General features: G+C 36.0%; 1 protein-coding gene across 1 annotated transcript; it reads left to right on the plus strand.

Moving 5' to 3' along the window:
* The first annotated feature begins 1,456 nt into the window (after positions 1-1,456).
* PDCL3 (phosducin like 3) lies at positions 1,457-20,089 on the plus strand. The gene is made up of 6 exons (XM_074213804.1): positions 1,457-1,580; positions 5,130-5,262; positions 8,913-9,003; positions 9,772-9,915; positions 10,638-10,846; positions 14,242-20,089. Exons 1-6 carry the CDS (start codon positions 1,575-1,577, stop codon positions 14,382-14,384), a joined length of 726 nt encoding a protein of 241 aa, XP_074069905.1. The 5' UTR covers positions 1,457-1,574; the 3' UTR covers positions 14,385-20,089.
* Positions 20,090-24,713: the final 4,624 nt, after the last annotated feature.

A 24,713-nucleotide genomic window follows, 5' to 3' on the forward strand; every position in this document is an offset into this window, starting at 1 on the left:
GTGGACCCTTTGTGGAGAATTTGTGAGAGGACAAGAGATGAACAGGATGACAGCTGCAAACTGAATTGTTTGGAGAGAACTAAATCAATGACATCATAGATCCTTGGATTTGAAGATACTTTATTTAGTAGTTTATTTCTTCTCCCTGTTCCCCGGTAAAACACAAGTTACTTAAAGGCAGAAACAATTTTCATTTCATATTTTATCTCTACAGTCGAACACAGTGCCTTACAAATAGAAGGGAAAATAAAAATTTGCTGAATTGAGTTAGTGGCACTAAACTCCAGTGTTCTGAGTCCTTTCCCTTGATTTCCTTTCCTCTTGTTTTCCTCACTCAAAAAAGACCTCCTTGGGAGAGAATGAAAAGAATCACTCAAAATACTGGGCAGATAGGTAGGGTCTTAGGAGTACTTGGAATCAGAAGTACCTGCATTCAGATCCTGCTTCAGAAACTTGTGTGGTTCCCAGCAAGTCAAACTTTCAGATTCAATTTCTTCTTCTGTGAAATGGGGAATGATAATAGAACCAAGCTTGTAGGGTTGTTAGGATTAAATGAGATACTTTTAAGCACTTTGCAAATCTTAAAATTATAGAAAGTGGGGTGGGCAGCTAGGTGGCACTGTGGGATAGTCAGGAGGACTTGAATTCAAATCCAGCCTCAGACACTTAATAATGACCTAGCTGTGTGGCCTTGGGCAAGCCACTTAGCCCCATGGCCTCGCAAAAAACCCCTCAAAACAACCTTAAAAAAAAAAAGAAGGGATGGTGTTGGAAGAGCAAAGAAATAAAACAAAAATATTCCGGTCTGAACTCGAACTCGCGTCTGGTGCTTTCCCCAGCAGGGCAGGGCTCGGGCGCTTCATTCATTCATTCATTCCACAAGGATTTATAAAGTATCCTACGGGGAGAAATGCACTAGGGTGGGCGCAAAATCATGAATGAAGGCTCACCGGGTTTAGCATCCCACAGAGAAAAGCGCGTCCATAGCGCCTCCTGCCGGCGCTTCACGGGAATGGTGCGATTCTCAGGGATCCGGAGTATTATAGTCATAAAAAATGTCTGTCTTTAGCCGCCCTTAACAAGCAGGGGAGGGAAGGGCCGGAGTCGCTGCCCGCCCTCCCCCTCAGCTGCCTGGTGACCCCAGGGCCCTCAGGCTGGACTTTTCAGCCCTTATATGGAAGCCCCGCAGTCTTAGGCCGGAACAACAGCCAACAATAACCCGCCAATGAGACCGGAGCCTTTCTGCGCATGACCTAAATACGAACTCACGCCCTCCCGGAATCCTGCGCATGCCTCCAATGAGGAGGCCCCATCCCGCATCTTCCGCGCATGACCGCTCAGGCGCGCTGTGCGCATGCTCGCCCAGACGCTTTCCTTTCCCGGCCAAAGCGAGGCGCCTCGGCCTCTGCTGGTTTTACGGAGCGCGGCGGCGGGGGGGCGTGGTGGCGGCTCGCCATGAGCTGGCTTGGGCGGGGTCGAGGCGGCCTTGCGCCTGCGCAGTCACAACTCGGGGCCCAGTGCACTGAGATTGAGGAGCAGTTTCCTCTGACCTATCTGTGGGCTCTGGCGCCGAGATGCAGGTGAGGGGAGGGAGGGAGGGAGGGAGGAAGAGAAGCCGACCTCTCCGAACGCTGGAGCTCCCGGGCCAGAGGTGGGACCCGGATGGCCGGCGCGGGCCCGGCGGGGCGGGCGCAGCCTGGAGACCTCCGCGGGGCCCGGCGCAGGCGCAGTGCAGCGTCTGCGCTGACGCCCTGGCAGCTCTGGTTTAAAGAGATTTTTCTTCTTTTCTGCTTTCTTGGGTTAAGGAGTCAGCGCGTTGCTAGACCTAGGGTCAGGAATAGTCTTCACGCTTGGATCGTTTGACCCCAGCCAGTCACTTCTGTCCCAGAACCAAGGGTTGTTTTCATTTATTTTCCCCAGTTACATGCAGGATGGGGATAATTATAAAGCAAAGCTTTAAAACAGGATCAAAGTGCTCGCTGGTTATTATTCATTTGGGATCAGGGAAGCAGGACAGTAAGAAAAATCTGGGTTCAGCTCCTTATTTCGAGCATGTGAACCTGGCAAATCATTTAGACTGGTTAAGATTAAGATTAGATTCAGACTATTCTCTCCTTGGGGTCCAAAAAGTTTTTAAAAAATGATAACTATTTCATTGTAATTGGTTTCATTTGAAATTCTGTTAACTTTAACATTTTATTTCAAAAGAATTGATTTCATTTGTATTCCTATGATTTTTATTTAATATATTTAAGAAGGGGCATTAGATGAATATGGGGAACATAAAAAGATGAAAAATCCCTGGTCTAAAACTTTTAAGTTGAATAAAAGTTACAGGCCAGAATTAGTAAGAGGTCATTTTCTCATTTATATGATTTAAGTCACAGATCCAAGCAATCACTTGGAGTTGAAAAACTTCTACCCTACACACCTTTGCCTGAAATGTAAAATTTTTATTATCCGCCCCATTTAGAAAATCTGCAATGGTGTTGACTTTAAGGAAATTGAAAATTGGAAACTATAAAAGAGCAATTAATGATATCAATAATATTAGTAATAATCATAGCTGCTAACTTTTACAATAATTGAAAAGTTTGCATGGTAGCTTTGCAAGCAACATCTGTTCTCATGCAGATTACTCAGATAAATACAAGGTAGTAAGACTGAGAGAATGCCAGCAATTGAGGCCTGAAAGAAATTGTCCCTAATTATGCTTTGAATGAAGTCTTAAGGTTTGCAAATCATTTTACAAATATCTTATTTTATCCTCACAACAACCCTTGGAGTTAGGTATTTTTATCTCCATTTTACAGTTGGAGAAATTGAGGCAGGCAGTGGTTAAATGACTTGCCCAATGTTACCACTAACATCTGATACCAGCTCTATTGTACTACCTCGCTTCTTGTCTGATTATCTTAGAGATTATTCTGCCCATTTTAGAGAAAAGGAAAAAATATTAATTACATTGAATCATTTTGAATCACGAAACGTGGCATGCACAGAGAGCTGTTCTCAGAAAGACAAGGTCGAGTCTCAAATTGGGATTGAGGAGTACATTCCTCTGGCCTGTTTATGGATTTTGGTGACAAAATACAAATGAGGGGAGGGAGGAAGAGCAGACAACCCTACTTCCTGGGCAACTTTTTTTGTTTTTTTGCAAGGTAATGGGGTCAAGTGATTTGCCCAAGGTCACATAGCTAAGTAATTATTAAGTGTCTGAGGCCAGATTAGGACTCAGGTCCTCCTCACTTCAGGGCCCATGCTCTATCCACTGTACCACCTAGCTGTCCCCCCAGCTACTCTTAAAAAAATAAATTCAGAGAATATTCCTGACTGGTCTGGTTAGAAAGAGTTTATTCTCTGGGAGAAAACCAGATTCTATCCCTGCCTTACATTGAATCATTTTAGAACTAGAAACAATTTTTCTTTTTTTTTTTTGGCAAGGCAATAGGGTTAAGTGACTTGCCCAAGGTCATAGTAAGCATCTGTAGCAGAATTTGAACACAGGTTCTCCTGACTCCAGGGCTTGCTACTAACTGTCCCCAGAAGAAATTTATTTAGAAGATATCTAATCCATCTGATTTTTACAGATGACCAAAGTGATACTGATAGATGTTAAGTGATTTTGTGCAAGGCCACTGAAAAAAGTTACAGAAGTAGGTTTTGAATTTTGAACTTAAATCCTATAACTATTGTGTCTTTAATAAAAGGATACCCCTTTTTGACAAGGTCCAATTTTTCTTGTAGTTTATTAACTGAAAGTAGTATACAGGACTGAATTTTTCTAATCTAAAAATTTTCCTAAACTTGGGACACAGTCAATATGCAAGTAACTCAATGGATCTCTTTTGATGTTGGAAGACACACATTTGTTTTTTTTAAAATTTTTTTTTATTAAAGATTTTATTTAAGTTTTATAATTTTTCTCCCAATCTTACTCCCCCCCCGAAAGCAGTCTGTCAGTCTTTATTTTGTTTCCATGTTGTACATTGATCCAAATTGAATGAGATGAGAGAGAAATCACATCCTTAAGGAAGAAAGGAAAAGTATAAGAGATAACAAGATCAGACAATAAGATATCTAGTTTTTTTTCTAAATGAAAGGGAATAGTCCTTGAACTTTGTTCAAACTCCACTGCTCTTTCTCTGGATACAGATGGTATTCTCCATTGCAGACAGCCCAAAATTGTCCCTGATTGTTTCACTGATGGAATGAACAAGTCCATCAAGGTTGAACATCACCCCCATGTTGCTGTTAGGGTGTACAGTGTTTTTCTTGTTCTGCACATCTCACTCAGCATCATTTCATGCAAATCCCTCCAGGCTTCCCCACATTCCCATCCCTCCTGGTTTCTAATAGAACAATAGTGTTCCATGACATACATATACCACAGTTTGCTAAGCCATTCCCCAATTGAAGGACATTTACTTAAGTTCCAATTCTTTGCCACCACAAACAGGGCTGCTATGAATATTTTTGTACAAGTGATGTTTTTACCCTTTTTCATCATCTCTTCAGGGTACATACAGACCCAGTAGTGGTATTGGCTGGATGAAAGGATATGCTCATTTTTGTTGGACACACATTTGTTAAATGTATGCAAATGTTACTGTTACTGTGCCAGTAACTGGAAGGGATACATAATGTATGTTTAATCAGCAAGCATTTAAGAGCCCTTGATGTCCCTCTGTGTTCTAGGGATATAGATACAAAAAAATGTCAAATAACTTATATTCTCAGGGAGATTACTCAAACCAGCAAATACATAGTAGTAAGAGGGAAAGAATGCCAATAACTGGGACCATCATGAAAAGCCTCTTATGAGACCTATGCTTTGAAGGAATCTTATTCTAAGAGATGTTGTGAAGTTTAAATGTTAGTTGTTAGGAGAAGGGAAAAGAGAGTACTATCAAAACAAGAAGAATTGAGAGCAGAAGCTCTGAGAGGCATTACAGACTTACCTTAGAAGTATGAGGTTAACCAAGGCCTAACCAAGAAAATTCAGCTGTCGGTCTACCATTCCCTATTGTAAGCCAAATAGTCCTTCTGGTGCCAACTTTGAGAATCACAATACTCGTTTTATCTTGAACTTGAGATCCCTAAAGTCATCCTTGATCTTACTATTTTAGGACCCCAATGCAGACACCGAGTGGAATGATATCCTGCGCAAGAAGGGTATATTGCCCCCAAAGGAAAGTTTGAAAGATCTGGAAAAGAAGCAAGAAGAAGAAGAAGAGAAGCACATTCTTCAGCAGTCAATAGGTGAATTCCTTTCATTTCCTTGATTATTCTTTTATCTGGTTGGTGGACTTAGAGGTATTTATTTATTCATTCATTTATTTATGTATTGCAAGTCAAATGGGGTTAAGTGACTTGCCCAAAGCCACACAGTTAGGTAATTATTAAGTGTCTGAGGCCAAATTTGCACTCAGGGACTCCTGACTTCAGGGCTGGTGCTCTATCCACTGTGCCACCTAGCTGCCCCAAATGTATTTATTTTTTAATTCAAGCATTCATTATGGTGGAAAGAGTGTTAGATTAAAATAGTGATGAAGCTTTAGTTCTAATACTGGTTCTGCCTTAAATCAACTATTTGACCATGAACAGTTTATTTAGCACTCTCTGGGCCTTGATTTGCTTACTTGCGGGGGTGGAATTAAGTTGCACCAAATATCCCTTACATTAAAAAAAAATTATTAGTTTGACAAACATTGCTGTATACCTAGCAGACAGAAAAATGATTCTATATGGAGCTATGAATTTGTATTTATTTATATATGTTGACCTCAATATCATTAACTCATTGCTCTCAATTAAAAAAACAATAACAAAAATACTCCCTCATACAAATAAACACAATCAAGAAAACAAATCCAGTTTTGGCTATGTCTAGAAATGTATGTCTCATATTACAGACCCAGTCCATTACCTTTTTTTCAGGAGTTTGGGTAGCATCATTCCTATGGAATCATGATTGATCATTGCATTGATCAGAGTTCTTGGGTTTTTCAAAGTTGTTTTTCTTTACAAAAAGTTGTTTTTCTTTATCATTCTATTCATTATATATGTCATTATCCAAATCTGCTAATTTCTTTATCATTTCACACAACTTTCCCCCTGGTTTCTCTGACTCCATCCATTTTGCTGTTTCTTGTGGTTTACTAATACTCTATTATATTAATATAGTATAATTTATATGCCATTCTCTAGTTGACAGGTACCTGTTTTGTTTCCAGTTTTTCTATAACAAAAAGTATTACTAAAAGTATCTTTTATATGTTAGTCTTTTGCTTCTTTCTTTTTTCTCTTTTGTGATAGGCCTGGTAGTGGTAGGTAACTAGGTAAAAACAGCAGTGGGGTCAGAAAGACCTTTATTCAAATGCAGCCTCAGACATTAGCTGTGTGTTCCTAGGATAAATCATTTAACCTCTACCTACCTCAGTTTCTTCCTCATCTGATTCCCAGTGTTGTTATTGAAATAAAATTAAATGGGGGTGTCTAGGTAGCATACTAGATAGAGCACCGGCCCTGGGGTCAGGAGTCCCTGAGTTCAAATTTGGCCTCAGACACTTAACAGTTATCTAGCTGTGTGGCCTTGGGCAAGCCACTTAATCCCATTGCATTGCAAAAAAAAAAAAAAAGATAAAATTAGATAATTGTTTGTAAAATATTTTGCAAATCTAAGTTATTTTGGGGCATAAGAATGTACCATTTAGTTACTTTTTGAGCACAGTTTCAAATTGCTTTCCAGATTGCTTAGACCAGTTCAGTATTCCACTAATAGTGCATTAGGATACTGTCTTTTCACATCTCCTTTCTCACACATCTTTGATTCTGGGAGTCCTTATGCAGATGAACATGTGGATAGAGCTTACAAATTTAGATTATGATTTTAAAAAAAGTTCAAAAAAAAGTCAGTCTAAGTCTGTTTGCTTTTGGTTAGTTTTTCATTGAAATTTTCTGGTGGAAGAACTCCTAATGCATTTGCTTGTGTTATTTATCAGTGATTTGATTGACTGAATGATCAGTAAGTAGAATGATATAAACCAGGTAAGTGATATAAACAGGATCACAAAGCTAGTGTCACAGTCAAGAATGAAACCCAAGTCCAACCATCTGAACACTACAGCATGCTTTCTCTTTTTTTTTTTTAGTTTTTTTTTTTTTTTTTGCAAGGCAAATGGGGTTAAGTGGCTTGCCCAAGGCCACACAGCTAGGTAATTATTAAGTGTCTGAGACTGGATTTGAACCCAGGTACTCCTGACTCCAGGACCAGTGCTTTATCCACCTAGCCACCCCATGCTTTCTCTTTTAAGAGAACAGTGTCTTTAAAAATAGATTGTCCATTATTGTTTAACTTAGTAGATGATTTCTTAGACTTCTTATAGAGCTTTAACTTTTAAATTTGAGACATCCTATTCCTGATTTTTTTCTTTTTTTTTTTTTTTTGAAATTGAGTCAGGTAAATTAAATTTCACTCTTGGAACTCCTTACTGATGTCTTCCTTTATTCAGACTAATTCAACAAACATTTATAGAGTGTCTCTTATGTTCAAGGCAAAGGGTAAGGCACTGGGGATTGAAAAGCAAACATCTACATAAGTATGAAAATGCAAAGTTATTTCAGGAGGAAGACTGTCCTCACAATTGGAAGGATCAGGGCGGGCCTGGTGTAAGAGATGGAATAGGAACTGTATTTGAAGGAAACTAGGATTCTATCTAGTATCATTGAAGGAGGAATTCATTTCAATGGGGGAGGGGGGTTATTTGACATGAAGAGAGATCATAAAAAATTCGTATATGGGGAATATCTAGCAGACCATTTTAATCTAAACAGAGCATGAGGAGTAGGGTAGTTAGATGAAACATGATTAGAAAAGTGGATGGCTGAAGTGGTTTTAATTCTCTGGCTAAGGATTTGCTATTTTATTCTAGAAACTAGAGGGAGCTATTAAAGAGTTTAATAGTGAACTGTCATAATTCTACATCATAGCTCCAGAGAAAAGGTGAAAAAGTACTTTCCTCTTTTGTGTGGAGACGTGAGTGGATGAGTAGATGTAGAATGTGACTTATCCTGTCTGATAGGGTTATTGTCAGTTGGTTTTGCTTAACTATTTTTCTTTCGAGGAAGGGAAAACTCATTTGATGATGATGGGGGTAAATACATGATAAGTAAATATCCCTAAATAACAAGAGTTGTGAACACTACAAGTTATTTAAGCAAGAAGTCATTGAGATACTTTTGGGGTGAGGAATGGGATGTTCAAGTCTGTTTTTTAGGAGTGTCAGTGTGGCAACTGTGTTGAGGACATATTTTAGAAGGGAGAAACTGGAGACATGGAGAACAAGTAGAAAACTATTGCAGTAGTCTAAGCAAAATGTAAATAGATCCTGACTTGAACTCTAATAGAAGCTCCATGAAGGGAGGAAAGGGCATAGATAGATGCAAGAGATGTAATAGAGGGTATATTGGCAAGACCTGGCAACTAATTTTAAATTTGAGTGGGTTTGAGGGAGAAGGAAGAGTCAAAGAATATCTTTAAAACTGTGAACCTAGGTGATTGGTATCCCCAACAGAAATGGAAAATTTGACTCAGGGCAGTGGAGTGTAATATAATTTCTGATTTTAGACATTCAGAATGCCTGTGAAACATTCAGATGCAGATGTTCTGCAAGCATTTGGTAAGATGGGATCCTCGGTGCTTTTGGAAATAAATCATTTCAACTGTGCTTACTCTTTTCAGGTTTAAATTTTAGTTGTGTAATTTAATTGTTTAGCCTTTTTTAAAGTCCAAGGTATTGATAAAAGTGAGTATGCACTGCTTTGGGAAACAAAGTGAGAATAAAAGTATATTGCAAAGATTTTCATTTGCTGTAGGTAATTTTACTTATTTCTCATATGATTCATTTCAGTGAAAACATATGAAGATATGACTTTGGAAGAACTAGAAGAAAATGAAGATGAATTTAATGAGGAAGATGAGCATGCTATTGAAATGTACAGGTTAGATTTATGCGACTTTTATGGTCTTTCGTATAGTAATGAAACGTCTTTGGGAAAATAATTTTTTGGATGAGATAACATTTGGAAGAATTATAATTAAATTGCTGTACAGTGTGCTCTCTTTTTTTTTTGAGACAAATAAAACCAGATTCCTTGGACATAATTAATGAAAATTTATGTATAAAACCAGTTCCAAGCAAAGTAACAAAGATTACTTTGTACATGTACAGTGGAGTCACATCTTTCATGGAGGCTAGGTTCTAAAGTTGGTACTAGATTATGTGTAAGAAGTTACTGGTGGTGAAAATTTTGTACAGTCAAAACTACCTTTAGCATAGAATCCCTTAAATTGTCCATAAAGTATATTTTATTAAGGGAAGTGGCGATCTTAAGCCATGTCTTCAAGTTATGCATTGACTGAGGACTGGGTTAATTGAACTGGACCTGAACCTGGGCTAATCTGGATTTATGATTGGATTAGTAGCTGTTGTTCTCTGTCTGCCCTAGGAGAGGTAGAGAGGGACACTGGAAGATTTTGACTTTTGAGAGTCATGTCTCCCATCTTAGTCACTGTGGAGTGCCTATTCATTGAGTGGAATGGTGAGCACTCTGCCCTTTGGCAGATTCCTGCCACTTTGAGTGGTGGGTGCTTATACTATTTCAATCATTGGGAGTTTTTTGTTTGTTTTTTCACAAAGCATATATGAATGAATTTGAGTGAGTTTGGTGAATTTCACATGTTTTTGTCTTCCTTATTCTATGTTACAGGCAACAAAGGCTTGCAGAATGGAAAGCAACTCAGCTAAAGAACAAATTTGGAGAAGTTTTGGAGATATCAGGGAAGGATTATGTTGAAGAGGTTACCAAAGCTGGCAAGGGCTTGTGGGTAATCTTGCACCTTTACAAACAAGGGTAAGTCAAATCTTAGGCTTTCTTAAAGGTATTTCTTTGCTTTGAACTTTTGAGTAGACATTTTAGATTTCATTGATAAATAACTTAGAAATAATATTTTTTTTTGTTAATAGTCTTGAGATTTCAAGGTTTATTAGTGTTAACCTATTCAACCTGGTTTTACTCAACATGTGAATTTTGTGAACCACTGTTAGGAAAAATCATGTTCTTTTCGAGCTACATGTTTATTTAAAAGTAGATTTCATATTTATTATTTTTATGATCTGACAATCTTTCTCTAACTGGCTAAAATTGAAAATTTTTATTTTATTGAAAAATTTGATTTTTAATTTGTGTGTGTTGAGAAACAGAATCCAGTAATAACCAATTAGTCATTCTTGTGAATGCCTGGGTTGCCTACTCTATATATAGTAATTCTCAACTATTTCTGCTGTCTTCTATACCTCTACATGTTCCTTTGTCCAATAGATTTTCTTACAAGAGTAATCATGAACTTAATGTATTAATAGCAGGAATTGTTTGCTTACTTACCATATATATATTCTAGATTCTAAAAGTTTTATCAGGTTTTGTTTAAAAAGGAGAGAAATAAGTGTCCTTTTACATTAAAATTATGTCACTTTAAATATGATATTTATCAGGTAAAATAAAATTAAATCTTTTGTATAAATTCTGCTTTCCCTAGCTTACTGAGCCTCTTTTGTGAATTTTCTCTCTTACAGAATCCCTCTGTGCACACTTATAAACCAGCACTTTAGTGGACTGGCAAGGAAGTTTCCTGATGTGAAATTCATCAAGTCTGTTTCAACAACATGCATCCCCAACTATCCCGACAGGAATCTGCCCACGATATTTGTCTACCTTGAGGGTGATATCAAGGCCCAGTTTATTGGCCCTCTAGTATTTGGTGGCATGAACCTAACAAAGGATGGTAAGTAAGGAGTCTCATGTAAAACCTACAAAGCTATGAGTCCCGCTGTAATTCAGTTCACATTGTCTTAATAAATTTTTGAGAGGCAGAAAGCAAATATAATGTTATGATCAATGATCAAGGAAAAAAAGCTTTCATATTTTATTTATCTTTGGTCAGTTATTAACTTTGAGTGGTGGTGTTATTTTTTTAAAGGTTGCATTACTAAAAAATCAACTGCTATCAAACCCTTGATTTTTTTCTTTGCTTTTTTACATAAGAATTTTTAGTGACAGTCAACAAGAATTTGACCTAAGCACTAAGTTAGTTATAGGACCTAAACCTATGATTTCATTGATTCACCTTCACAGGTGAGGAAATTTGTCTACCATTGCAGCTCAAACCTTACCTGCAACCTTAGGTCTTAGAAAATTGTGTAGATTATAGAGACAAATGGAAATTGTTCCTGTCTTCATGGAGCTTATATTTTATTAGGGGAGACAATATGCATATAAATGTGTGTGTGTGTTTCATGTTTGTGTTTGTGTTTTTGTGTGTGTGTGTGTGTGTGTGTGTGTGATGTGAGACACTTAGAGATACAAGATAGTCTTTGAAGGAGTAGACACTGTAATCTTGGAGAACTAGGAAAGGCCTCATACAGGGAAAGTTTTGAAGGAAACTGGGAATTCTAAGAGGTAGGGATAATGAGGGTGAGGATTCTAGGTATGGAGATGGGAGATGGACTGTCATGTGTGAAGAACAGCAAAGGAGACCTTTGGTTACTAGAGAGTCCTTGAAGGACTGGAAAGATGGAATGAGGCCAGATTGTGAACGATTTTAAGTGATAATAGCAGTGCTTTACTATTTTAAGGTTTGCAAAGTATTATTACATAAGTTATTTCATTTGATTTTTGTAACAACTATGGGGTGTAGTTGCAGAATATTATGTCCATATCACAAATGAGGAAAACACAATCACTGGCCGCTTAATTATGTTTAATTGGTAAAGAGAGGAGCTTGTATGTAATCTTGTAGGCCAGGACTGTCCAACCTTTTAAAAGTTTTTCAATAGACAATTTATTTTAATTTGCCATTTTAGTGAGAGCTCCATGGTAGCTCAGCCTCATTTACTAAAGCTTTTGGTAAACCTACAGGTAGGCCACATTTTGGACAGCTCTATGTTTTAAGCAAGAAGAAGGTACTGGAGTTACTTGATCTGGGAAATGACATGTCTTTCCTTTAGAAAAACCACTTTGGTAGCTGTCTGGAGAATAGGATGTGGTGAGGAGAGGATCAAGGCAAGGAGACCAATTAGACTAGTGTAGACTGGATGTATTGTTATACTAGAATGGTGACTTGTGAATGGTAAAAAAGATATATACATACATATACATATATATATATATATGTATATGTATGTATATAGTGAAAGAGGTCAAGGAAATAGAAATGAGATTTGGCCACTGATAAGATACATGAGATGAATTAGAATGAAGAGTTGAGGATGACTATGGTTACAAACATGGGTGACTGGAAGAATGGTGGTTTCTTTAATAGCAATAGAGAAGTTGAGCATATTGTTTGGGGAAGTTGAGTTCTGGTTTGGATATGTTGAATTTGATATGCCTCTGGCATAACCAGGCAAAATGTCCAACAGGAAGATAGTTACAGGCTCTCAGGACTCAGTCTAGTTATATAGGTGTTAGTATCATCTGCATAGATAATCAGCTCACTTCAGGGGGAGATTGAAGAGAGAAAAACTAAGGGAAGGGATGGAGGGGTGTTGAGAGAAGTGAAGAGACACTAAACTTGTATCACCATCTTAATTCCTGAGAGATATTACTCTTAATGCTAACAATTATTCATAAAATTTTACTGAAACACATTATGTTCCCATTTTTATATATACATAAGACTATAATTGACAACACTTTCATGAGGAAACTCCCTTTGCTACTGCTGTTCTGTCCGTGTAACTTGCCTAGAGTACAAAAGATATAAGTGACTTGCTCCAGGTCACACAGTAAGTAAATAACAAAGGTGGGGTTTGAACCCAGATCTCCTGGCTTTGAAATCAGTACTCTATCCACTCTGGCAAGCTACCTTTTTTAACAGACTGAGTCATTTGTTTAATAGCACTAGAACTATGAAGATTGAAAACTATATCTGCTTTTTATTTTTCTTAAGTCTTTAACATGAAGTACATAATTTAACATATGAAGTATATAACTATAGTATTTAAGGTCTTCTTTTCAAATGTGGTAGAATTTGGGGGTTGATAAGTTTTAGATGATGAGATTCTCCACTAAGATAAGACTCCTTTTGTGTCTTACAGATATGGTTAACCTTTAGTACTGTTTCTAATTAAAGTAGGTGTAATGTAGCAAGTTGTCTGGTCTGCCAAAAACTGTTAAGTCCAGTGAAAATCTTTCAGCTAGTTATACCCAGTTTAATAGGTATAGTAATCTTTTATGAAATATCTTTTCATAAAAACCAGTGGGTAAAGAGTCACAGATTTTAATTGAAGTATGACAATAGTATGACATCATTTTATTCTGAGTGATCTGATTTGAGCTTTCATAATCAATCACCTAGTTAAAAATCAAAATATTGACTAAAGCATTATGAGATAGAAAAAAATGAGTTTAATCATGCAGTTATTAATTGGTTTAGTCATGAATGTTATTAATAGTACTTTAGTAGTGTATCACCATATTGCTTCACTTTAAAGAACAACTGAACTAAAATCCAGACTATTTTGTTCTAATCTTGCATGTAGAAACAGAATATATTCTGCTTGAATTTTTCCCTTTACAGGAGAAAAATAAATCATTTAGTTTTGCTTCAGGAAAGTCTACCACCATATGTAGAGTTCAATCTCATTATAAATTGGAGTGAAAAATGGTAGCTTCAGCAACCAATTTCTCTATTTTTTAATGGAGTTTTTTTAGTAACCAGGGCACATATATTGATTTGAAGATAGTCATCATGGAATTTAGTCATCTGTATGACATAGCTTTTGAAATCTAGAAATTTCTAGAGTCTGATAATATTTTGTCTAACTGGAATTAGCTTTAAAGATTGCTAGCAAGATTGAGGAAAATTAATTCTTTTGTTGCATAGAATTACTGTCTCTTTTTCTCTCCCTGAAAAGTTATTGAATCTAAGAAACTATTGTGCCTAGAGAAAAATAATTTTATTTTCTCTTCTTGTTTTCATATAGATTTGAATTGATGTTTTTTCCTTATTAATAGTTGTGATTTTTTTTTAACACACTGTCTTTCAGTGTAGGCTAACTCTGCTTTCCATGTGGGAAATTTTTTGCAAATTTGAATGAACTACCTCAGGAAGAAAACAAATTAATTGGCTTTCCTCCCCACCCCCTTCCGTCCTTCTTTTCCCCCTTTATCTTACAGAACTCGAGTGGAAACTTTCTGAATCCGGAGCAATCAAAACTGATCTAGAGGAAAATCCTAAGAAACAGATTGAAGATAAATTGATGTCTTCCATTAGATGCTCTCTCCCAACAAAGAAAGAAAGTGATTCAGAAGATGACTGATTTCCTTATTTTTATATTCATTTGCCAAATTTTTTGGAATGGTGAACATATTTAGATTTTTTTTAAACTTAAAAAAGAAATAAAATCTTTTTATTAGAAAATTTTTTTAATCTCTTAAAATTTAAGCTCAAAATTTATCATACCTCAGAAATAATGGTTGCTGGATATCTGGTTACATCTTTAAGAACGTACTGCATGAGGTTTTTAAAAATAAATGACAAATTAATATATTGTGGCAAACAATTTCAATATGTTTCTCACATGTTTTCTAGCAAATATAACTAAATATGCATTTATTTCCATGTAACTATGGTATAAAATGAATTTGGGGACTTTGTTTTCTTTGTGAATAAATTATACAGTGTTTGGCATATCCATGGTAACTAAAAATTAGAAAAATAATTATTTTTTCATTCAATCCTGAAAAGTATAATTGTTATTACTAGTTAGAACTTTAAATTATGTATGAAATCTGGTGATGAGCTTGGAGTTTTTCCTGTTTATAGCAAAAGGTACATAATTTACTCACTTAAATGAAGAATATTTCATTAGAACAGTTAACAAACAGTTTTGACTCATTTTCTTTGTAAAACTATGTCAGTGAGAGAAGTATTTGTATATTTTTATATGAATAAGTATACATTTCATGAATGTGTATGTTTTTGTAGTATAGTAAATATAGAAGATATTTATGCTCTGCACCCTACTCCCATTTTACAGGTGAACAGTACAGAGAGAGGAAAGTGGTTCTACATAAGTGGTAAAAGTAGCAGAGCCAATATTCAATTCCAAGTCACCTGACTAGATCTAGAAATCATTCTTCTGTATTGCCCTTTTGTATAAGGATACATTAGTAACTAAAACTTGGAGAGGAGAAAAAGCCTCAGAGATGTCATCAGAAAAGGAATTAGGAGAGTTTATATGGTGACAGCTAAAGAATCAGTGGACAGTCTACTTGCTTTTGTTCTCTGCAATGTCAGCTGAATTCAAGGAGGAGCCTCGGCATGTTGAATAGACCCTCTAGAAAATTTCTGGGAGGATATAGGCAAGAAAAGACATGAATGGGGTTGCGACCTTCATATTTGGGGTGACCTATCCATGAGATCAGAAGTATGGAAGAACCTTTTAAAAGCTTTATTTTTTTCATGAGATCTTAATCACAGATTAAAATGAACATTGTATTATTTTGTATTCCTGGCTTATCGGTTGAGTGAAAGGATTTTTTTTTTTTTTGGCATTTCTTTTAGTAGATGACATTTAAAAAAGAACGCTGTGGGTAGAATGAAGGTGAAAAGTTTGAATCCTATTTTGCTTGAGTGCTATAATTAAATTTTACTTCAAAGAAAAGAGTGGGCTGCAGTCTGAAGGGGGAACGGTATCCACAGGGATAGAAATGATTGGCTGCATTGTGCTATTGGAACCCACAGAGTATAATTCTCTCTCTCCTTCTATGCTACTTAGAATTTAGATGAGTGTGAAAACTGCATCTCAGTTTTCTCTCTTTTGCTTTTCTTGCCAATTACCCTGAACATCTGAGGATTCTAGTAAAAATCAAGTCCCAGTAGATCTTTGGTCAGTAAGACCAGTCTGACCAACTCGAATTTTAGAATTCATGCAAAGTTCTGGTAAGGGGGACTAAAGGAGTAATTCATCTTGTTACTAATACTACTTTTAAATGCAAAAGAGCTCATTCAGATGTTGTGTTTCTGCCTTATAAAAATATGTGCTTTAGATCACTTCTTATAGTTTCATTCTTTATCAGGAGCATTACTCTTTAATATTCTTTACCATTTGCATTATTTGTTTAACATTATAGCATAACCACATAATACTCAGAGAATTGGTTCCTATTCCTTTATGCCCATCATTTAATTCTGTGCCTTTCAGAAGCTATTTTGAGGTGACAGAGAAGCACATAGTAACATTCATTATTATTTTTAGACTATGGTTGTCTATGGAAAGGATTTAATGGAAAAGGCAAAGGAAATAATCATAAAGTAGAAAGTTTCAAACTAATGTGACTGTAGTTAAGTGGGAGTTTAAATTTTTTTTATTCTTGAAAATTGCTTTTATTCAGAATTTCTTAGAACAATCCTATGATAAGATTTGGTTTTAACCTTATTTTATAGAGGAGCCACATAAAGTTTCTAAATTTCAACTAACTAACTAAATTAGAATTCATGTCCTCCAAATCCCAGGTCTTTTACTAGCCACAGTGGATTCAATGCAGACAAGACTGTCCTAACTAGAAGAATTTTGGAAGTATTCTTAGATTTAAAATGTTATGGGGGGTGGCTAGGTGGCACAGTAGATAGAGCACCAGCCCTGGAGGCAGGAGTACCTGAGTTCAAATGTGGCCTCAGACACTTAATGATTACCTAGCTGTGCAGCCTTGGGCAAGCCACTTAACCCCGTTGCCTTGCAAAAAAAAAAAGATATAAAAAATATTTTATGGAAAAAGTAATGAAGGATTATTTATAAATACAGGAATTGTGTTTTTTAAAAGTGCTTAAACTTATAATTTCTTTTACCTCTTTTAAATCAATATTTCTTCATTCATAGTATAGAATTCGCTACTCACCCAGGAATACTTGGGTTCAAGCTCTACTTCTGACATATGTTGACTATGGTCCTGGGCAAACCACTTAGCCTCTAAGTAAACTAGATAGTTCTCTCTAGACTACTTAAGTGGCAGAAAATGAGTTTCTTTATGATGAAATTCTTTCTACCTGTGAAATCACAGGTCCAATCTCTAATTCATTTACATAATCTCATTAAAAAACTATGTATATAAGACTAATTTTATTTGAACTGTAGGCTGTACTTTGGAAATACTTTTCTTGCAAAGTAATTTTGGACTTCTAAATACTTTACAAATGAGTCTAGTGACTTTGCACAGCCCTCCCTCACTTAAATCCAATTCATTTGCAAGTCCTGACATCTTTCTTAATGTCATGGTCCTCTTTGAGAAGGAAGGACAAACAACAGCTTTACAAATATTTAATCCTTGCAACAATCCTGGGAGGAACATGCCATTATCCTTATATTACAGGTGAGGAAACTGAGGTAGACAAGAGTTTAAGTGCCTTGATCAGTGTCACATAACTAGTAATTGTCTGAAGTTTCGTTCAAACTCAGTTCTTCCTGACTCCAGACCCGGTATTCCACCCATTGTTGTTGCTTCTTGACTATAAAGGCAATGCAATGAAAACTCTTCAGTTCTCCCCCTCCACTACTTAGCACCCTTGACAAAATTATAGTTGGCAACTAATATCTATTTGATGGAAAGAAGGCAATAAAAAACCTGCTTTTCAAAGTGATTCCCCTCAATAACAGAGGTTAGAATCTGGATTATTGCCCTGCTCTTGGAAGCTGAGAATGACCTTGAACACTAATAAGGCACAGGACCTAGAATTATGTGACTTGATGTTATTGGCAGTGCAGGTGATGCATCTTCCAGGTTTTTTGGAGTATTTGTTTTTTGACTTTGCTTATACTTTCCTTCTAGTTGGTAATGAAAAAGCTATAATCTGTTGACTCTATCTTTACTATTCCTTCTCTTCAGGACAATAATGAAGAAGTCACAAGACTCATTTTATTGTCTGCCATGACCTTGCTGATTTGAGGAGTGGTAGTTTTGCTTTTCAGATTTTTTTCCTATTAGGAAATCGAAATCTAGCAGCCTCATGTTCAAATATGCCCAACTGAGCCTAGGAGAAGTAATTTGGTAGTATCTTCTTTCCAGAAATAACAAGAAGATTATAACTAAGATTTGTTTTCATTATAGGAATAATTTTTGATATATTACTATATTTATTACTTCCTTATTCTCTTCTCTAATAGTACATGATATTTTAATCTCTGTTAAATACCTGTCTTTTTAAAGCAAAAGTATGTCTTTGTTTTGGGAGGATGATAGAGAATTGGCTTCCAACTATTTTATGTCCTAAGCTTAAATACCCCACAAGTCCTGCCCTCTCCCCCTGTTATATTTGGAATATAACAGACCCATTAACAGGTGGTGGTTTTGAGAAGTTAACTACCATTTCTGACAACAGCCTATTTATAGCTGACTCACTAAATTAATTGCTCCTTGAAGCTATTTCTTAGATTAAAAGGAGAACAGAATAGACAAACAACTAAATCTTTGAGGTTTCTAAAAACTTTCCATTTCCTTTTTTGTAAGTCTAATACTATTATCACATTGGTTGTTTTACTTGTTCCTGAAAATGGATTAATCATCTTACTCCTGAATCCTTAAGCTCCAGATATACCCTGCCTTTTCCACACATCTAGAATTCAGTACTTTCCCATTATTCTGTTCCTATATTTTCCTTCAGTTCTGTATAATAAACTGGCTGAGTTTCAAACCACCCCTCTCCACTCCCCCTCCCCAGGTTTTGTGTGTACAAATTCTTTTAAACTTTATATAATCAAAATTGTCTATTTTATCTTCTCTGCTTCTCTCTGTCCCTTATTTTGTTATGAACTTCTTCAATCCATAGGTCATAAAAATAATTTCTTGCTCATCTAATTTACTTATAATGTGACCTATGGTTTAAGTCAGGTAAATAACATCTTTCCTGCTTGCTGTGAACCAATGTTGATTCATAATGAGCCAACATTCTGCTAAAACTCCCAGATTCCCTAGGGATCCTGTTTCTTGAAGAAAAAAATTTAGTTTGGGGAGTGGTAGTGAGCTTCCCATTATTGGAGATCTCCACATGAAATTTGTATGGCTATTTGCCCTTTGAGATTCCTTCCACTCTGAACTTCTGTGGTTAGAGAAGTTTTTCTTCTGAATGTGGATTTTATGTTAATACTATTATGTTTCAGTATCCTAATTGTGAAAAAAATGGAGTTTTGGCATTCTGCTAAATACTTCCAATTTGTAATAAGTTGCACATACAAGTTCTTGAAACTAGACACAATGGTAGAAAACTCTCGAATCAAAAAACCTGAACTCAAATTTATTCATGAATGAATAGTGCCTATTTGGTGTCAAGCAAGTCATTTAAACTCTTCTGGAACCTCAGTTTCATCTTTAAATGAACAAATCACACTAGTCCTCTGGAAATCCTGTGATCCATTGACCTACCTGGCCTAGTATTAATAAAGTAAGATTTTGGGAAGTGAATCTTGTCAAATATTGGGGAAGTGTTACATCACTTAAAAAATTCAACAACCTAGAATAATATCTTCAAAATAATAACAAACAATAACTAAGAAGAAATATGTTGCTAATGAAAATAGAGGAACAGCTATTTAATAGCTGTCTTCATTCTGATTTTATGGTTATATCATTAAAAGTGGTGATATTTACATTAAAAATTAAGTTTATTATTTTGAAAAAAGTTCATTAAGATTTTTATAAATATATTTTTATGCAACCTTTTTTTCTCTCTTTTCCTTTTTTATTTGCTTTACACTTTAAGACATTACAACTATTGCATTTTTCGCATGTATAATTAATGACACATTTCTTGCCTTCACAGTGCATTGGGGAGGGATGAGATGAAAGAGAGAAGCTGAAATTCATTTTTTTAAAATGAATGTTAAAATAAATAATAAATTAAAAAATAAATTTTGCATTTTCTAGCTCATTTTCTTGAACTTTATACTTTCAAGAAATCTTACATGTGAACTAAATGTTCTCATAGATCTGTTGTCAGAATCTTTTCTAACCTCTACAAAAAAATTATATATAATCTTATGTTGTTCTGTTAATTAAATAATTCATTTTGATTGATAATAATTATTGCTTCTGGGTGTTCTATTGAATTGTACACTATACCACATGGGATAGTGGATAATGAGCCAGCCTTGAAACCAAGAAGATGTGGGTTGAATTTCTACCTATAACAAATACTGGTGTGTGACTCTGAATCTTTAGTGAGTCCTCTAAGCAAATCTCAAAGACTTGGGAGTTTTCACTCGAATGAAATTACAGATCCACTCCCAGTCTCTATCCCCCTAATATTTATTGATATTAATATTGGATAGTCTGTGCTTCAAGTGCTTCAAGATTAGATACAACTACAAGTCCAATTTATTGATCCATAATCCAAATTATAAACAACAGATTAAACTAGGAAGAGAAAAAGCATCATGGAATAGTGGGTTCGATTGTATAGTAGCACTGAGAGTTAAAAATTATTTTTTAGAAAACCCAGAGGATGAGATGAAAAAATTCATGGTCAGTAAGAGGAAGACATGTATCATAGTGTACAAAACATGCTCTTCCTATTGTTATGTTTGGATGATCACAAGAGAAAAATAGTATCAGATGGTAAGAGGAAATGAAGATTAAATCTTGAACTTGAGAGAATGGTGCCCTTTTGGATTTCCTTTTTTAATATTTTCTTAATTTGTTTCAGCACAGCCTGGGTTATATTCTGCCAAGTTATATTCTTGGCAGATAAAAAGCTTTTGAGAACAAACTTTTGGAGTTAGTGAATACATTTTTATGTTCTCCGAACAGTAAACAAATGATGGGAAAACTTGTATTGAAAGTGAATTCTGACTTGTACAATCTGCTCCTAATGATTTTAGTTAGATAGTTTGAACCAAACAGATCCAATTTCTCCTACAAATTTTCCAAAATTAGCTTACATTCACCAACTTCCATATTGATATATTTCCCACTGTCTCAAATATACATGCATTTAGTATGTACATATATACATGTGTGTATGAATGCATGCATTTTAATGGAAACAGTGATAGTATGACATGTGGTTTTGATTATTTATTATTTTCTAGAAAGTGAGTTGAATGGCCATTGATAGTCCACAGAGGAAGTGAATTTTAAATTATGTTTGTTTCGTCTAAGGCTTTGTTTATTTAGAAATGACAATGGACAGGGACACAACCAAGGTAGTGGAGTAAAGTTATGAACTTGCCCCAAAACCACTCCAAATAATGACTCTTTGTTTTTTTAGGTTTTTGCAAGGCAAATGGGGTTAAATGGCTTGCCCAAGGCCACACAGCTAGGTAATTATTAAGTGTCTGAGACCGGATTTGAACCCAGGTACTCCTGACTCCAAGGCCGGTGCTTTATCCACTACTCCACCTAGCCATCCCTGAAATGACTCAAATAAATAAATTCTAGAGTGGCAGAACCCCCAAAAAATCAGTGAATCAATTTTTTAGCCTAAGAGAACTTGTAAAATCCTGGGGAAGGGGTGAGAGAGGAATTCTGGGACTCACAGGCCAGGTTGGACCAAACTGATCCTAGCAATCCAGGAGCAGGAAGCCACGCAACTGGGTCAGTGGCAGCTGTGTTGTCTTCCAGACCTCCCAATTCAGAGATTTCCAAGAACAATTTGGAAGGTCAGCAGGAAAATTCTGCCACACCAGGATGAGATTGAAGCCCAGCCCAGCACAAGCCTCATAGACCCCAGCAGTGCAGACCCAACCCCAGCAGATTAGGAGCAAGCCTCCAGAGCCATTGAATCAGTAGTAGCAGTTGCTTCTGGATCTCTCAGCTGATGGATGATAAGGAGGACAGAGGGAGCTTATAATGATTTCTAAATTATCACTTAGGCAGGATTCTGTTGCTTTGTCCATATTCAGATTTGGGTCAGAGTCTCAGGAAGAAGAGGAGCAGTAGCATAACAGAGCTTGCTGCCTAAATGGAGCAGGACTCTCCTCACAGTTCCTGGGCAGAAAGCAGTGTTTAAGGTCACTCACAGACCAGACCATAAGCAAAGAGAGTAGTCATAACCACTAAAATCTTGGAAGAATTGAAAACTTGCAGGTCCCTAGAAGTATCTCTGAAAATAGCTGCAAACACCCTCAAAAACTTGGGACAGTGCATTCACCCTGAAGCAGAGTCCCACCTTACAAATAGTTGAAATCAAGTCAGAGATTGGGGAAATGAATAAACAACAGAAGGAAAAAATTCAACTATAGGCAGTTATTCTGGTCATATGGAAAATGTCTCAGTCAAAACTCCTACATCCAAAGTCTCCAAGAAAAATGTGAATTGTCTCAGACCATGGAAGAGCTCAAACAGGATTTTGAGAATCAAGTAAAGGAGGTAGAGGAAAAATTAAAAAGAGAAATGAGAGTGATGCAGGAAAAATCATGAAAATCAAGTCAGCAACTTGGTGTAGGAGATACAAAATAATGAAGAAAATAACATCTTAAAAATCAGACTGGGTCAAATGTGAAAGGAGATCCAAAAAGTAATGGGGAGAAGAATGTCTTAAAAAAAGTAAAATTGGTCAAATGGAAAAGGAGATACAAAAAGTCATTAAAGAAAATAATTCCTTAAAATATAGAATGAAGCCAAGGGAAGCTGATGACTTTGTGAGAAATCAAGAAACAATAAAACAAAACCAAAAGAATGAAAAAGTAGCAGAAAATGTGAAATATCTCATTGGAAAAACAACTGACCTGGAAAACAGACCCAGGAGAGAAAAATTAAAATTATTGGACTACCTGAAAGCAGGATCAAAAAAGAGCCTAGATTTAATCTTTCAAGAAGTTATCAAGCAAAACTGCCATGATAATCTAGGAGCAGGGGATAAAATAGAAATTGAAAGAATTTAGCAATCACTTCCTGAAAGAGATCCCAAAATGAAAACTGCCCAGAATATTATAGCCAAACTTTAGAACTCCCAGGTCATAGAGAAAGTATTGCAAGCAGCCAAAATTAAACAATTCAAATGTCATGGAACCACAATAAGGATAACACAAGATTTAGTAGTTTCTACATTAAGGGATTGTAGGATTTGGAATATGATATTTCAGCAGGCAAAAGTTCTTAGATTACAAGCAAGAATCCACTTCCTAGCAAAACTGAACATGCTCTTTCAGGGGAAGAAATGATGAGATAGGGAACTTTCAAACTTTCCTGATGAAACAACCAGAGCTGAACAGAAAATTTTATCTTCAAATACAAGACTCAAGTGAAGCACAAAAAGATAAATAGGAAAGGCAAATCATAAGGGACTTAATGATGTTGAACTGCTTATATTCTTTCATGGAAAGCTGGTCATGGTAACTCATGAACTTCCTCATTATGTGGACACAAACTATACACACACAGATACACAGACACACAGACACACAGACACACACACACACACACACACACACACACACAGACACACACACACACACACACACACACACACACACATATATATATATATATATATATACATAAAGAGAGAGAAAGAGAGAGAAGGCACAGGCAGAAATTGAATTTGAAGAATAATACATTAAAAATATGGTGTTAATGAATGAGAGGAATGTACTGGGAGAAAGGGAAAGGAGGAGGTAGAATCAATAAGTTATTTCACATAAAAGAGATAAGAAAAAGTTCTTGCAGTGGAGTGAAAGAAGAGGGAAGGTGAGGGGAAGTGAGTGAATCTTACCCACATTGGAATTGGTTCATAAAGGGAATAACATATACTCTCAATTGGGTATAGAAATCTATCTTACCTTAAAGGAAAGTAGAAGGGAAAAGGGATGGGAGAAAGGGGAGAGGTGATAGAAGGGAGAAAAGATTGTGGGAGGAGGTAGTCAGAGGCAAAACACTTTTGAGGAGGGACAGAGTAATTATGGGGGTGGAGGGTATAGGTTGTAGGGAATTATAGTTAGTGATAGTAACTGTGGGAAAACTATTGAAACAAGTTTCTCTGATATTCCAAGAAACTTGTTTCAATATTTTTTCCTTACAGATACTCAAACATAGAGAACTGAGTTATATTTATAAAAAATAAAAGTCATTCCCCAATTGATAAATAATTGAAAGATATTAACAGTTTTCAGACAACGTTATCAATACTATCTATTTAAATCATTTTTTAAATGTCAACACTATTGATAAGAGAAATGTGCATTGGAACAATTCTGAGGTACTACCTTATACTATTGTATTCACTAATAGCACAGAAAGAGAAGGCGACAAATGTTGGAAAGGAGGGAAAATGAGATTAATGAGCTGTTGGAGGAGTTGTGAAGTGATGTAACAATTTTGTAGAACAATTTCTAACCATGCCCAAAAGGTTATAAAACTATGTCTTGAACTAGAAGTGCCAGTTCTAGATCGATATACTAGAAGAGATAAAAAACAGGAAGGAAAATGATCTATATGCATAAGGATATTTATAGCAACTATTTTCTGGTGGCAAGGGACTGGAAATTGAGGGGATTCCCATCAGTTGGGGAATGACTGGATAAACTGTGGTATGTGATTATGAAGAAATGCAATTCTGTTGTGAGAAATGATGGATAGATACTCCTAGTAAAAAATTTACATGAGCAGATGCAATGGGAAATGTAAAAATAACAGTAATGTTATAGTCTGATCAGTTG

Source organism: Macrotis lagotis, chromosome 1 (assembly GCF_037893015.1).
Source record: "Macrotis lagotis isolate mMagLag1 chromosome 1, bilby.v1.9.chrom.fasta, whole genome shotgun sequence".
Classification (NCBI taxonomy): Eukaryota; Metazoa; Chordata; class Mammalia; order Peramelemorphia; family Peramelidae; genus Macrotis; species Macrotis lagotis.

Bases quoted from the DNA above. Each gene is read 5' to 3' on its own strand.
- PDCL3 (XM_074213804.1), top strand. The intron at 5,263-8,912 runs GTGAATTCCTTT...GATTCATTTCAG, and splicing joins CATTCTTCAGCAGTCAATAG to TGAAAACATATGAAGATATG. The intron at 9,916-10,637 runs GTAAGTCAAATC...TCTCTCTTACAG, and splicing joins TTGCACCTTTACAAACAAGG to AATCCCTCTGTGCACACTTA.